The sequence below is a fragment of the Anabrus simplex genome, chromosome 6 (genome assembly GCF_040414725.1).
Source record: "Anabrus simplex isolate iqAnaSimp1 chromosome 6, ASM4041472v1, whole genome shotgun sequence".
NCBI lineage: Eukaryota > Metazoa > Arthropoda > Insecta > Orthoptera > Tettigoniidae > Anabrus > Anabrus simplex.
This window is the reverse complement of record NC_090270.1, coordinates 175,650,558-175,664,106: the sequence shown is the minus strand read 5'-3', so window position 1 is coordinate 175,664,106 and position 13,549 is coordinate 175,650,558. Positions and strand designations below refer to the sequence as shown.

At 39.9% G+C, this 13,549-nt stretch overlaps 1 protein-coding gene across 1 annotated transcript in view; it reads left to right on the top strand.

Moving 5' to 3' along the window:
- The first annotated feature begins 296 nt into the window (after window positions 1-296).
- Window positions 297-13,549, top strand: part of LOC136875626 (pancreatic triacylglycerol lipase) — an 81,198-nt gene continuing 67,945 nt past the window's right edge. The window contains exon 1 of the mRNA XM_067149167.2: window positions 297-385. Within this exon, the coding sequence (XP_067005268.2) occupies window positions 316-385 (70 nt within the window). The 5' untranslated portion in view covers window positions 297-315. The remainder of the gene's footprint in view (window positions 386-13,549) is intronic.

The following is a 13,549-nucleotide window of genomic DNA, read 5'->3' as shown; positions in this document are numbered from 1 at the left end:
CAGCTCCATTATTTCAATTAAGGAGTTGGCTGATATGGCAAGTAGAGGACCGAGTCAAGGCAGCCAAGCAATGTGACTGAGAAAGCAGTGACGATGACTTCGTTACCTGCAGTCCCAACTGTCTGGGCAGCAGTTGCCTTGATGAGCTCTTAAGTGTTATGGGTTTCCTTCTAATATCGATTCACCCAGGCATTATCGGCTCTTACCTGTAGAAAGACTTCCTTGTACACCCCTGTTGGTCATAATCACTGAATGTTGGTATAAAGCCGGAACTGAGAACACGACGTCGTGTGGTATCTCTCGAACGGCTGCACCATGAAGTACGTCGTCTTGTTCTCCCTTCTGGCCGTGGTGCTGGATGTTCAAGGCTTCTTTTTTGAAGGGAGTAAGTACACCATGGCAGATGTCCATTTTGGGCTTGTTTTATCATTCATATGGGTTACAAAATATTAATGTTGAATATTTAATATCCCATTAGGTCACTCCATGTGAGACTTGTGCTGGACAAAGAGGAGGCTGGACAGGTTTTTCTTCGGGTACTCCGGTTTTCCCTGTCATCTTTCATTGCAGCAACACTCTCCAATATCATTTCATCTGTCAGTCATTTTCCCGAGAGGAGTGTGACAGGCTTCGGCAGCCGGCACAGTTCCTATACTCGCCACTAGATTAGGGCTTCATTCATTCCATTCTCGACCCGGTCGCATGATTGGAAACAGGCTGTGGATTTTATTTATTATTTAACATCCCATCAACTGCTGATTGCCTTATGAGACACCGGAGTGCCTTAATTGTACCTTATAATGGGTTTCACAATGCCACATTAGCAGAGTTTGGGTCATTTTACCGCAAAGGATTTAATGTAAATTACTATTCCACTAATTTTTCTGACCCAACTCCCACAATTCATTGCTAGATTCACTGATATGCTGTAGCAGTGCAGGTCGGCGTTCGGTTTCATTACGATAGGCTTTAATAAATTATTAATTAATAATAAATGAAGTTGAAAACTAACGTAGATCTTATCCTTTACCAAAACAACTGTTGAGACTGATGTCTATATCTCAGTGCGAACGCCATGTCGATGTAAAAAAAAAAATCTGAAATATACACTGCATCTGTGCCTCTGAAATTTCACGTACCGGGCTTCAAAATCACAGACTCTCCAGTCAGGGGAACGGGGGGATCAAAGTCCATGACTAATGTAGGAATATAACACTAAAAACACTAATAACGTTCTCTCACCAAGAACTCCACTCGTAAACTGAACATTCATTCCGTATGCTTACCGCTAACCATGTTCGCTATGCTGCCAGTCCACGCACTCAATCCCCACCATTCGACAACAAACCCAGTCCATCTGCAGGACAGTACCGGCTTAAGTGATGGTAACTCATCGCTCCCTCCCCCTATCAAACCACGGAATGTTTAAAAGAGGGTGTCCAAAATATCTCCTTTAGACGAGATCGTAGTATGACGGTTTTTTCTTCTTTTTTCTTCTCCTCCTTAACTTTCTTCTTCGTCTTCTTCTTATTATTGTTACTATATCATTCATCGATACTGTTAGAGCAGTAGTAGTACTGTACTCACTTATGGTCCACTGTATAGTTATCCCCATTTTGTAATGTTTTTCGTCCACACTCACAACATGAAAACTGAAACTTTCGTCAGTGTGAGAAATCTTTGGAATTAGACATTTAATTGTAAATAGTAGGTTTATCTATTATTATTATTAGTAGTAGTAGTAGTATTTTAATTTCTTCGTATGTATTATATTATTGTACTTAGGAAGCAAAATGTTCATTTATATCGTGTGTTATAATAGATATTTTATGTGCAGTAAGACAGCATAGTAGTGTGTTTCAGTCCCTCTTTTATTTAATATTTTAATGTTTTTATTTTATGTTATTTATGCATTTACTTGTTAAGATAAGCACACGTGCCCCTAACTTTGGCAGTCAAAATCAACCATCTATCTATCTATCTTGCACTCTGATAATAAAGGCTGTAAATTGTGTAGTACCAGGCTGAGTGGCTCAGATGGTTGAGATGCTGACCTACTGACCCCAACTTGGCTCAGTCCGACGGCAATTGGAGGTACTCAAATACGTCATCTTCGTGTCGGTAGATTTATTGGCACGTAAAAGAATTCCTTCTGGACAAAATTCCGGCACCTAGGCGTCCCCGAAAACCGTTAGTTAGTGGGACGTAAAAAACTTGATTAACTGTGTAGTGGATCCTTTTGGGGATAATACAATGAAACCTCACTACATGGCCTGTTAACTGTCTTAAGAAGGCAGAATTCTTTAATAGGAGTACTTCTACAATATTTATTACTACTTTCAAGTACTTCTGTTTGCAGTGTTCTTGGCAAGGTATTCAAGGGACGACCGCGGAATTAGCCATATCATATTGTAATACAGAATTACTCGGACTGCTGTGGATTTAGCAATAGTGTTACAATTACAATTAAGATAATTAACTGGAAAAGTACATTATAATAGTGTTTTGAAGTATGCAATGAATACAGCAAAGGTAGTCGTTGTACCAGTGTATAAATATCATCTTGACAGTCATTTTCAAACTGCATCATATTTCCAGATTTGACTTAATATTGTGGATTTATCCCAGTGCACATATTCTCTAAGCGAAAAGAAACGTAGACATGTTGTCAGAACAGTGCAATTGGTCGTACAACTCAGGAACTTCTGAAAAGAGATTTATTTATAGGACATTACAATTTTACAAGAGTTTTATTTGAATTCTCCGCGATGCATGATATGATTTGTATTGTTTCTATTTCCTTGACAAATAAAGGCTCATCAACCTTAAAATATCAGGATAATTTTCGCTTTTGTTTTCCTCCTATAACTCACTTAACATAAGTTAGCCTTTTCAGCAATAAGGTTTTAGCAATTATCAATATTTTATCGAACAATGGTGAATGGTGTTAGGAGTAAGAGATGTATAATTTAGAATTTCGTTTGATTTCTCATTTGAGTTTGCAAGAAGACAGCATTGTACGCTCAAGATGAGGCGCTCCTTCAGACGTCTCATTCCTTCCGAAGATATACTGTTGTTTTTATTCGATGTCCTATTGAGTCAATTTTCCTCCCCCATATGTTTTGTAAAGGCGTTTACCCACTTATTAATAATGTAACTAAGCATCATTATAAAATATGCACCTGGCGAGTTGGTCGTGTGGTTAGGGGCGCGTGGCTGTGAGCTTTCATCCGGGAGATAGTGGGTTCGAACTCCACTGTCGGCAGCCATGAAAATGGTTTTCCGTGGTTTCCCATTTTCACACCAGTCAAATGATGGGGCTGTACGTTAATTAAAGCGGCACTGCCGCTTCCTTACCACTCCTAGGCCTTTCATATCCCTTCGTCGCCCTAAGAACTATCTGTGTCAGTGCAACGTAAAGCAAATAGCAAAAATATAAAATATGCTACAATTCGTCAGTTTTCTGTCACAAAACCTTCAATACTTCTTTATTTCCGGCCACATTCTAATTTATGTTGTGGTTTATTTATTACTTGTCTCCGACAGATCTCGTTCAGACAAATCATTCTAATGCCACTTACATCTTCGCGGCATCTAGACGCCAAGCTACACAGTGCGGTGACATTCGACTGTAAAAATCATGCCGTAATTTGGCGTCCATCTTGGGTGACGTCATGTGCATTAGGTCAGCTTCCGTGGAAACTTCTTCCGTATTCATCCTTCTACTTTGAAATTATATACAATAAAATGTAATAATTTTGGGCTATAATATTTTGAAGTGTTTCATGAAATACGTTACATCGATGTTTCGTGGGAGATGCCAGACCCCAATTTCAAAAGAAGTTTTACGTCAAAAATTGTATTTGATTACTTTTGTAAAAATGTCATCCTCCAGAACAGTATTAACCCTTCCCTTGTCAAGCTAATTAAGAAGTGTTTTTTTTAGAAACTGAACATGCTTTTGTAGTCATGGGAAAGGGAAACTGCCTTTTAGTATTTCTTCAAACGCTGAAACCGTGAAAATATAGATGGGAACTGGTATATCGCAATGGCTGTCGGCACACGTAAATGACACAAATTTGTGAACTATACTTCCCAGCAACCAATCGCTTGCACACTCACAAATCAGGACATAGAATGGGAATATGAACATTCATTGTATACTACAAAAGTAGTGTTGGTTACCGAGAGTATGATTCGAAGCAGTAAATCGATTCATTAACCGTCCGAGTGAATCGAATCGCATCAACGGCGAGCTCACGGCACACGATTCTGTTGACTGGCAGCAGACAGTGGTGAGTGACGCACTCACGGATCAGCGAAAGACAACACATTCATGGGACATTCGCGGGGAGCATAACTTCTGCTGCGGGCGAAACATACAGAGCTACGATTCACTAAAAGAATCGCACACTATAACGGACTCCCGCTCTCAGCTCATTCGAAAATAATACCCGCTTTCATTCACTCTCTTCTGATTTATTATTTATTTAATATCCAAAAACAATACAGGAAACGTATTTTAACAGAGATATATTAGGGTTATAGTTTAAAATCATAACAAAGAAAATTCCTATAAATTTAGTTTATAAAAAGTTTGTTAATAATTGTGAGAAATTGCACGTATCAACATTGTCTCATGAGTGTCTGATACAGTGGTTTAGAAAGTTCCAGGTTACAACCATTCAGGTGGCATTGTAAAAGATATCTTCCCATTTCAAACACTGGGCCTCAAATATAAAATTATTTTGCTGTCTGAATTAATCCACAGAAGAAAAAGTAGCCGTCTGAAACGTTAAGTTTAAAGAGTTCCAAATAAGATTTACGTTTTCCATGACCATTTAAAAAATGCGTGAAAACAAATTTCGGCACTAATGCTTTACACAATAGTCGATTTTGAACTTCAGGAAAAATATTTCTCGCGTAACAGATCCTTTCATGTCCATGTCTATAAAATATTTCAGTGACATAAAATGTATTGCCTAATTTGTCTTTGAACATAACATATTGGAGATTTATGGTCTCTTCTTACAAGGAGTTGAAGATAATATTTGGATTTATTTGCATCGTTAAAAAGGTAGTCAAAACATAAATCCAAAGTAGGTAGTAAGCAGGTAGGCTATTAGGTTATTTAATGAATCTTAGTATAATAACTTAGTTGACATTCGACAATTAATTCATTTCAGCTCCCTTAGCCTACTCGATGACTATAAGTCATGCTTATGACCGTTAAATGTTATCTGTTTTATGTTGGGAAGAACCGCTCAGTATTCTCTCCCTTCGTATGTCGCATCATTGCACAAGACTTCAATCATCGAATTACAAGATCACCGGTGTACGTGGACAGTGAGTCCTAAGTGTGCCGACTGACGCAATAACTTAACTAAAAATACGTTGAATCAGAAAACCGTGAATATAGTGTGTTAGATATTATGTATTTATTCACTTAAAACTAGTAATTTGAATTGTCTCCATGCATTGATTTAGTACCACGGTCCACGTTAGTTACAGGAGGTCACATTACAATGTTTGCAACACGGTTACCAGACTGTGTTATTTATTTTGAGCTTGTCAATTTAACAATTACATCGTCTTCAACATGTGTTCAACTCAACTAACATAGTGTACGTATTCATAAATTTAAGTAATATTTTTCAGTAAGATTATACAGTTATTTCTTAGGAAGGCTGGCAATGATATTTATCTTAACATTATCTCGTCAACATAGTAAATTTTCCAAGTTCTTTGAAGTCATTTAAAAAGCGACTAGACAGTTAAAAAAGGTAAATTTGTTTAATGTCATGTTTTATTTGGTTTTAATCTTGGCCTTTTTACAAACAATTGATAGAGAATCTGCCCCCCGCGCGGCAGCCCTAAATGCAGATCTTTGATGAATGTGTGTACAGACATTGTTTCATCTAATTCTATATACTTATCTAATGGAGCAATCACTGTGGGAGAAAGGCTTTATAACACGGGCATTTGTTGTGAAGAGGTGGCTGCAGGAGAAACCTGAATCTGAAGGCTGGATAATGCTTAAGATAGCAGCTCATAGGATGAAGACCAGAGGCAGCAACGAGCATTGAATGTTGTTGCTGCATTGCTGAATGCTGTATTCGGAACGGTGAATCTAATCTCACTCTATAGATTCAATAACGTGAATGCAATCAAATGAATCGATTGAGTAAAATAAATCGAATATCCCATCACTACTACGCAAGAGTAGAAGCACTCAAACCAGCATTTCAGGTAAAATACGGGGTGTAAAAAGCCTCGAATATTTCTTGAGATGAATGATGTTCCGCTGATTGAGACTAAAAAACAAACCAAGAGCTTATAAACAAACGTGTTCGTGGTCTATATATGTATACCTCAAATATAATATACCATAACTGTCTGTACTATTCAGAATAACACCGATAATAACATTGTAATGTAACGAAAAATACCAGGAGATGAATAATCATGGTAAGGTGATACCACTACATAAACCCCATTTATTTACCCATAGTGCAATAGAAAATGTGCTCGATCTATAATTGAAGCACTACGGAATAATTTATGGTAACATAAATAGTTAGAATTACTTATATTCGTCTTCCTGGTGCGGAAAACCTCGTCACTTCCCAAAAGCGCGTGCTCCTGGCATCCACTATAGTTCACACATGTAAACAAACACGTCCGCCAAACTAAAAACTCCAAATATACCAGAACGTACTTTTTCAAGATTTTCCGATGACAACACCAGACAGCAGCAGAAGTCAAATGTGGGAATCGGGTCACCTAATGCCCCAGTAGCAGACATAAGTTAGTGGGAATTATATCACCCACTGGTCACGAAAGGGTTAGCGCTCACTGATATCTCGCATCCATCAGTGTTACAGATAATCTATGTCCATTATTAAAATGAGACAGAACATGAATAAAAGGGAGACAGAATTGAAAACTAATTAAGTCATCATTGAATCAGATAAAGTGCTTGAATGTTAATGATTAACTCCCTATAACTTGTGATGAATCTGTTGCATTGGCTATTCGCTCTCAGAATATGAGCAAATTTTCAGCTGTCTAATTTGTCAAAAGCCATGCCTTTTCAGAATCGTTTTAATAGAATGTGAAGTTTTATTCAGAAAGCTTGTAGCTTCACGAAACCGTGAGTATGATGATGATGCTTGGTGTTTTAAGGGGCCTAACATCGAAGATCATCGGCCCGAAACCATGAGTATAGACCAAACGACCTCCAGTTCTAAATGGAATCCGAAGTACGTGAACTGTATTTTTAATACGTATGCGTTACGCAGGATTCGAATCGATTTTGTCTTTGTCCAGAGCTAGAGACAATGTCAGCCGGCATCATGATCCCTCCCCCAGCCCCACCAAAATAAAGAGATGATATTCTAAAACCAGCTGAGACTCCTACCAATATCACCGACAATAGTTCTTAAACAACAAGGAATTTTGAAAAACAACTTTCACAGATGGATCTTTAGTACAATTTCGACAGTTAAAAATTTTGTAGATAAAAAATTCATTCAAGTTGAACTAAGCTGTTTTCTACCACTATTATTAAAGTTAATATTGAAAATTGGACCAATATTCCTTGACGAAATGTAATGTATCCAAACGTGCTTTGTTCACCAGCCATACGAATGAATAGCAAACCAGGTGATCAAGGCACGCGTTGTGTCTGCAGAATGAGCTCTTGACATAGATAGCTTTTTCACCCTCTTCTGACGCAACTAGGTGCTCGCTCTAAATAGCATGTAAATACATTATAAAAACATTACCTGATTTATATCATCGTGAGTAAAAATCAGGTAAAATACAGGGACAACATGAGCAACATTACTGAAAATGAAAAACAAATCTATATCTTTAACAGTTTACAAGTTATCTGGGGTGAACTTTTTGCTTCCTCTCCCTGAATACTAGTAGTTGAGAAATATGAACTTTTTACCCAACTGGACAATATAAATAGGTTTAAATTTTGCAACCTAAATATTCTCCCTAGGTCTGTAAATTGAAATTGCATAAACATTATGAGTTAATATGCAACGTACGATAAGTCGAATGAAATAGATATAAATACTGTAATTATATTAGTTTTACGCCGCTCCAACACAGACGGACGATTGGAAATGATAGGTATGGACAGAAGGGCTGAGACTAAGAAGGAAGCATCCACAGCCTTAATTAAGATACAGCCCAAGCATTTATCTATTGTGAAAACGACAAATCACACAAAACTATCATCAGGTTTAACGTGGGAATCGAACCAACTATCTTTCGAATGTAAACTGAAAGCAACGCGACTCAAACCGCGGAGTCAACTTGTTCGTGAATGATATACGTCGTTCTGAAATTACTGGTGAGATGGCCCCATGTTATTTTTATGACAAACGCTATAATCGGTGATATTTTGAAATCAAACATACAGTACATACAAATGTCTCTACTGAAAGCTTTTGAAGATGCACTATGTTATTCATGGCCATGATTGCTGCATTGACCCTGTCCTTGATGCGTTTGGCAAAACGTTTCCAAGTTGATTAGAGTGTCATTCCAAGGTACTTGTAACCTGTTATGTTGAGTATTCCGGTAGACTATATTGAGGGCTTCGGGTGGTTCTCCACAGTTTTGGAAAATCATCACAAGAGTCTTCTGCGAGTTCTTTCAAGTTATTCTTGCCTGCCCAGTTGACAAGTTTGTCAAACGCTTCTAGTAGTTTCTCTTGAGATGTTGATGCAAGAGCCATACCGTCAGAGTACATTAAAATTGAGACGTCCTCTGTAGCAATTTCTTTGGTCACGTCCATAGCAGTTAACTACGAGTGTCTCCCAGCAGGACACCCACGATGTGTTATATTATATTGGTATTATAGTGACTAGGTCGTCAATGAAAACATAATTTCTTGATATCAGGACACTTACCAGCCTTCTAAGAAAGTGCTATTTTCTAAGGAGAGATTCTACTTTAGAAACTAGTATTTCCTTACTTACTGAAAAGTACTTTTCATTTGTCCCTTGAAAGCTGCAGGGCACCATCGAAGTTGCTCAATAGGCATTGTATGGCATACGTGTTAAGCGGTACTCAAAGAAACCGCACTGTTTCTGTGTCCTGTATTTGTTAGTTTCTTATCTAGTAAGCTTGACAGAATCTTCAGCGATGTGTTCTCAAGTATTTATTTATTTATCTATCTATCTATCTATCTATCTATCTATCTATCTATCTATTTATTTATTTATTTATTTTTTATTTATAGAAATTTATTTCATTTCTACCCTATTGGTAGAGCTATACAAAGTAGCTCTTAGGCCGTAAATAATGTACAGTATATGCATTTAAGAAAGGAAAGACAGCACTGAATATAAAGAATATGGAATGAAATTTGGTAGAATAACGTTCAACAACACCAATTGCTAGCTTAAGCAAGTCTACATAATGTAAATAAAGAACGTGCCGCAGGTAGAATGTTAATCGGCACGAATAAATGCACTGAGAAAGACAAACAGAAATTAGAATCACACGCACTACCTTGTGGCACTGCAGAAAAACGAAACGGAACACTGCCGTATAATATAAAATGTCCTCACTTCGGACGGAAACATATATAAAAATAAATAAAATAATAATAATAAGAAGAAGAAGATGAATAATGATAATAATTAACACAAGATAAGAACTAATGGGACGGTAAGTTCGTTTGCTTGTGGCGTAGTAGAAACAGGAAAAAGATTGTGAGGATGAAAAGAATAATAATAATAATAACAAATATAATAATAAACAATAAAAATAATAAAACAATAGACGGACACTGGTCGTGCTGCAGAAACATAGGCTGCGCCACTGTGCGCAGGAGCATCATAGAGTTGGAAAAGAAGTACAGTTTTTAGCATATAACAGGACAGTGGTGGAGAGGGGGGGGGGGAGCTAAGTGATGGGGGAAGGAAAGAGATGAGAAATCTGGCGTGTGCGACGGTCATTAAGAATGGCCTCAGCTAAAGGGGATAAGGACAGGACTTCGGTGATGATAGGATTGTGATTACGGTTACCTTTGGTGAGGTAGTTGAGGCGTAGAGAGTGAAGGTGACCAAGGATAGCGGGGAAGGAATAAAGTGTTTGAAAGTCAGCAGAGGGAGTGTCAAGGGGGAGGCTATGTGCGATCTGTAGAGCATGTCTGTCGAGTTTCAAGAGCTGAATATACTGTCGAACATGAACAGTCAACCAAGTCAGGGAGGCATAGGTGACGACAGGACGGATAAAGGATGTGTATATATGGATAATATGGGAGGGGCGAAAACCCCAGGTATGCCTGCCCAGTGAGCGTACGGAGGGCATGGAAGCGAGAAAAGGCCTCTTTATAGATAATATCGAGGTGATGGTTCCATTGGAGGTTATTTTGAAAGGTAATGCCTAAATATTTTAATAGATTAGTCTCCGTAAGGGATGTATTATACATAGTTAGTAGAACTCGATGACGCGGGGAGAGGGCAAAGACGGGATATTTTACGGAAAACAATAAATTGAGTTTTAACAGGATTAACGGACAAATGCCAGGATTGAAGCCAGGTTTCGAGGGTGGTGAGGTAGGCTTGGAGTTGAGTAGTTAATGTGTTTGTCGTGCTGGAAAGGGCAAGAATAGCTAGATCATCTGCATATCGATACAGGCGGAGGGGGGATCAGGATGGGGAATATCATGAGTGAAGAGGATATACAGCAAAGGAGAAAGTGGGGAACCTTGTTGAAATCCGGAAGTCATAGGAAAAGTATAAGAGGAGGTGCCATGAATTAAGATACGAGCTGTACGGGAGGGAATACGAATAAGAGTAAGAGGAATCGGTAAATGGCGCAATTTAAACAGTAAGCCGGAGTGCCACACAGTATCAAAAGCTCTATGGACATCAAGACACACAAGAGCAGCAGTTTTCCGCAGGCGTAGAAATGAATTTAGGGATGACGTAATGTGAAACAAATGATCCTGGGTTGAGAAATTTGATCGGAATCCGGATTGGGAGATGGGGAGGTAAGATAGCGAGATGTACGACGTGATAAGAGAGCTTCTAAGATCTTAGATAAGACGAGTAAAAGACTAAAATGCCTATAGAAAGAAATATCGGAAGGAGGTTTGCCATGCTTGAGGAAGAGAAGTACGTTAGCTCGACCCCAATATACTGAATTGAGGAGATCTAAGAAAATGGGTGGAGCTTCACGGATGTGACGGTAGGTTATGGAATCAGATCCAGGGGCAGTATTTTTCCGATGTTTAAGGAAAGTACGGATTTCATGAGGCGTAATAGGGGAATTGAGTGGGTAAGTATAATCAATATTAGGATAATGATGAAAGGAGGGTTGAAGTTCAGGACGATCTGTGTGACTATAGTGGTTAATTATGGATTTATCAGGATGGTAGAGTGCTGGGGAGAAGGAGGGAGAGAAGAATTTAGAAAAATGGTCAGCAGACAAATCAGCTTTTTCCTTATCAGTAGTAGTGGGGTGCGGAAGATGATGAATGGGGTAGGTGGGGTGGGATTGTGTATGCTGTGTCAAACGTTTTAATGTCTGCCAAAAACGTTGAGAGTTTTGTTCGTCGGAGAGTTCAGTACAAGCTGTAGTCCATTGCTTTCGCTTAATTGCTTTGATATAGGAACGAGCATGTCGTAAGTTTCGGCGATGTTGAGTCAAAGTGGTAGGGTTACGAGTTCGAAGATAGTGATGATACAGGTCATGTGCTAAATGCAGTAACTGTAGTCCTTTTTGAGGAGTAGGAGGCTTGTTAGGATGATAGGCACGGCGGGGAATGTGCAAGTGATCAGCTGTAGTTAGTGCATGTTCTAGGAGGGTTATGAGAGAGAGACGATTCTGGGAGGAAGTAGGGGAGGGGGAGTTCTGAAGCAGGTCTCTAATAGTCTGTCGATATGCTGTCCAGTTAGTCTGATTGTAGGGTCCAGTAGAAGGGGGGGGGAGAATGAGGGGGGGGAGGACACCGGGAATGGTAATGAGGGCAGGTGTATGATCACTACCGATTTCTAAACATTTAGCAATAATCGGAGATAGGGAAAAAGAAGGGGATAGGATAATAACGTCAGGTGTGGTGTTGGATCGTGGTAGGGTAGGGAAGGGGAAAGGAATGCGATTACCCCGGATATTCACGCAGAGAGTATTAAAGTAAGGGCCGTAAGGGTATATGAGGTGATATTAAGATCACAGACTATAATATAATCGTGAAAATGATTATCAATATACCGAATAAAATCAGAAGGAGGAGGGTTACCGGCAGTTAAATAAGTAGCAGCGACAGCAAAAGTGCGAGCAGACGAAAATATTTCAATAATCAGATATCCATTGGGAGTAAGAGAGGGAGGAATAAAGTGTTTAGTAGTGAGATCCCGCCTGACACCAATAGCTACGCCCCCACGAGCCTTATGGGGACGGTCAGCGCGATACAAAGTGTAAGTAGAAAAGTTAGGTCGTTGGCGCTGTGTCAGGAAGGTCTCATTAAACAAAAAAATATCCGGGGTATAAATGGAAAGGGAAGTGGTGAACAGGGCACGGTTAGACTGAAGTGATCTTATGTTATCATAATAAACCTTCAAAGAACTATCGAATGGGGACGGTATTTAGGGAAAAAATGCAAAATGCATTTTATTCCCCGTATAACCAACATCGAAATGCGTATTCAGAACTAACCGTGCCGCTAATTGGATCTGGGTAAGGATGTGGGGAGGCAGGAAAGGAAAGGTATTTTCGAGGACCATCGTCATAAAGCGGAAGATGTTCTCCACACTAGGGGAGAGGAGGGAAGAGGAAGAGGCGGGGGTTGGAAGATCCTGGGAAATGATGGGTACAACAGACTCGGGGTGAGAAGGTTCAGGAGCGGGTTTAACTTCACATTTATAACTATAGGCAGGGTGAGGTTTGTTACAATTAATGCACTTCGGATTCTGACGATTAGGGCAAGAAAATGTAGGATGATCCTGCGCACATGTGGCACATACTTGAACTTGTTTGCAGGGTTCACTCGGCAGGTGGTCGTACCGCTGACAGCGGTCACAGCGGATCCTCCTGGGGGGCGATGACCGAGATGGCTCGACGCGGTGGCGGAGGGCGTAGATCATAGCTCCGTCGCGGAGCAGGCAGTCAAGGGTGTTAACATCCCGGGAGAGAATGCGTACCGGAGTAATTGGCCCCTCGGCGTTCCTGATGCGGAGGACGCGGTATGTTTGGTGGCCCTCTTGTTGGAGCTGGGCCGCCACTTCGTCCTCCGTGTAGTCCCGTTCAACCCCATAAGCAACCACAGATAAGATTGGGGCGGGTCGAGAGGGAGCCTCAAGTCGACGGGCTGGTTGCTGCTGAGTAAGATTACTCGCCCGGGCGTATTTTCGCAGTTGGTGGGCTCCAATCGCCGAAGTGAAATGCGAGTAGAAGGGCTCACGTTTTCAGGTTGAAGCCTTCTTTTGTACGTTGAATCTCCAGATCGTATTGAGAGATGCTGGGGGTAAACCTGCAGATAATCTGCTAGAGAGAGCGGGTATTGGCCAGATGTGGTTCA